General features: G+C 35.1%; 1 protein-coding gene across 1 annotated transcript; it reads left to right on the top strand.

Annotated features, from left to right (window-relative positions):
* The first annotated feature begins 223 nt into the window (after nucleotides 1-223).
* LOC129759231 (uncharacterized) lies at nucleotides 224-1,252 on the top strand. Its single transcript, XM_055756634.1, has 4 exons — nucleotides 224-379; nucleotides 459-614; nucleotides 693-950; nucleotides 1,018-1,252. Exons 1-4 carry the CDS (start codon nucleotides 311-313, stop codon nucleotides 1,075-1,077), a joined length of 543 nt encoding a protein of 180 aa, XP_055612609.1. The 5' UTR covers nucleotides 224-310; the 3' UTR covers nucleotides 1,078-1,252.
* The last annotated feature ends 727 nt before the right edge of the window (nucleotides 1,253-1,979 follow it).

Raw genomic sequence — 1,979 nt, 5'->3', positions numbered from 1 at the left:
TATCATTGTTTACATGTTTTGGCAATCCCCTTTGGACGATCGATTACTTGATGCTCTAGTGTTTTTCCACAGCAACACCTGATTGAGTATACATAATGAAATCTCCCATTACAGATCAAATCTCTCCGGAAGTAGGAAAAGTTTTTGCATCGATTTTTAATAGGTCGAAATGTACCGTTGACACGCAAATCCCAGCAATTGATGTATAAATGATCTCAGCCCGAAATCCAAAGCTAGCAATTAGAGCGAGTAGCGAAGTGGAACAACCAGCACCGTTCAGAAGAGCTTAATTTTTGGCGAATCCATCAAAATGACCTTCCAGCAGGTTTCAGTGAGTCTGGCTGCGTTGGGCGCGCTGATTCAAGTGATAAGTGCTTGCGTAAGATCGAAATAGATATTGGATGCTCCGTTTCTGGACAGTCATGCCGCATATTTTTGTTATTTTATTTTTATTTCAGAACGGTGGATATGAGCTGATTATAAACAAAATCGAAAACTGCGGCGGCAACGATCAAGTCATCACCATTGATCCCAAATCGGTTGTGACTTTGACCAAGGACTGCCAAGTCACCTCCAAGTCTATGGTCAAAACGACTGGATTCAGCAAAGCTGATGTAGGTCTAATTCGCGTTTTTTTTTTTCAAATCAATTTTCTAAAGTGCATCTTTTCGATTTGATAAACTCATCTGCAGATGACTGTGACGGTGTCGAAAAATGGAATCCCGGTGGTGAACGAAAAGGTGGATGTCTGTGCCAGCATGGAAGATGCCAAGGGAAATAAAGATGCGGCGGAGATTATGACTATGTTCGGAGTGCCAGATAAGTGTCCGGTTGCGGCAATGGAAATTCAAACCTCCGAAGATAAGCCGTACAGTTTGGAACGTTACAAGAACCATTTGCTGGTTGCGGAAGGAAAGATCCACGTCGATAGCAAAATTGTGCATGACAAGGTGAAATTTTGTGGTTATCTCCTTAGTTTAGGACAAACATTAAACTTGATCCCCCTTTCTTTTTTAGGGAGAAAGCTGCTTCAAAATCGATATGGAAGTCAAAAGGGCTGGAGGTTTACTCGGATGAGTGTAACCGAATGTTAGGTGAAGGGTCAAATAGAATGTACTTCATACCTAATAATAGAAAACGTTGATATGAATTTGTCTGTCTGATTTAAGTTTGTTCAAAAATTATATTCCATTGAAAACGTACTGAAAATTGTAACTGGAATCACAGAGCTTCACAAATGTTATGATACTAATGAATTTGTTTTTATTTTAAACAATGATGATGGTCCCAAAAAAAAAACAAATTTTTATTTCAAGAAAAGGAATTTTGATTCATGAACACTATTTTAAAAATGCAAAGCGCTTTTGTTACTTCCATAAACTCAATTTCAAGGCACGTAATCATAATGCATTTATTAATTGTTGTTCTTAGCAAATGATTTAAATTTTGTTTTGCCAATAGATAAATTGATCACACGATTTTGGATTCATTTTTTTCGTTATTAAGAATTTTCTTGATTCTTACTCGGTCAGCTGTCTTTATAACTTTACGTTGAAGCTTTCTGTTTTAAGCAAATGTGTAAATCATTCTTCTAATAAAAAAATGTTAAGTAAAATATACGGATTTTTTTTTTAATTATCTCTGATTACTCAAATGAAGGAATACGGGGGAAATACCAAGGCGCACAGATAAAAACATATACTGAGTTTAAAAAAATTTAACTCAATTTAATAAACTGTTATGAGTACTTGGTTATTAAAAACAATATAATTTTGTTTTGAATTGGCCAGAGCGAGAAAGTAGATAAAAACAAAAAAAAAGTTGAAATTGGTTTGGTTGCAATCATTCACACATTCAGGGGCAAAAAATCATTAAAAATGCAGATTGTTCTGTCAAAAATGACAAAAATGACAAAAATGACAAAAATGACAAAAATGACAAAAATGACAAAAATGACAAAAATGACAAAAATGACAAAA

The sequence above is a fragment of the Uranotaenia lowii genome, unplaced genomic scaffold (assembly GCF_029784155.1).
Source record: "Uranotaenia lowii strain MFRU-FL unplaced genomic scaffold, ASM2978415v1 HiC_scaffold_1270, whole genome shotgun sequence".
Taxonomy (NCBI): domain Eukaryota; kingdom Metazoa; phylum Arthropoda; class Insecta; order Diptera; family Culicidae; genus Uranotaenia; species Uranotaenia lowii.
Note: the sequence above shows the minus strand (reverse complement) of the source record. Positions and strands in the feature narration are given on the sequence as shown.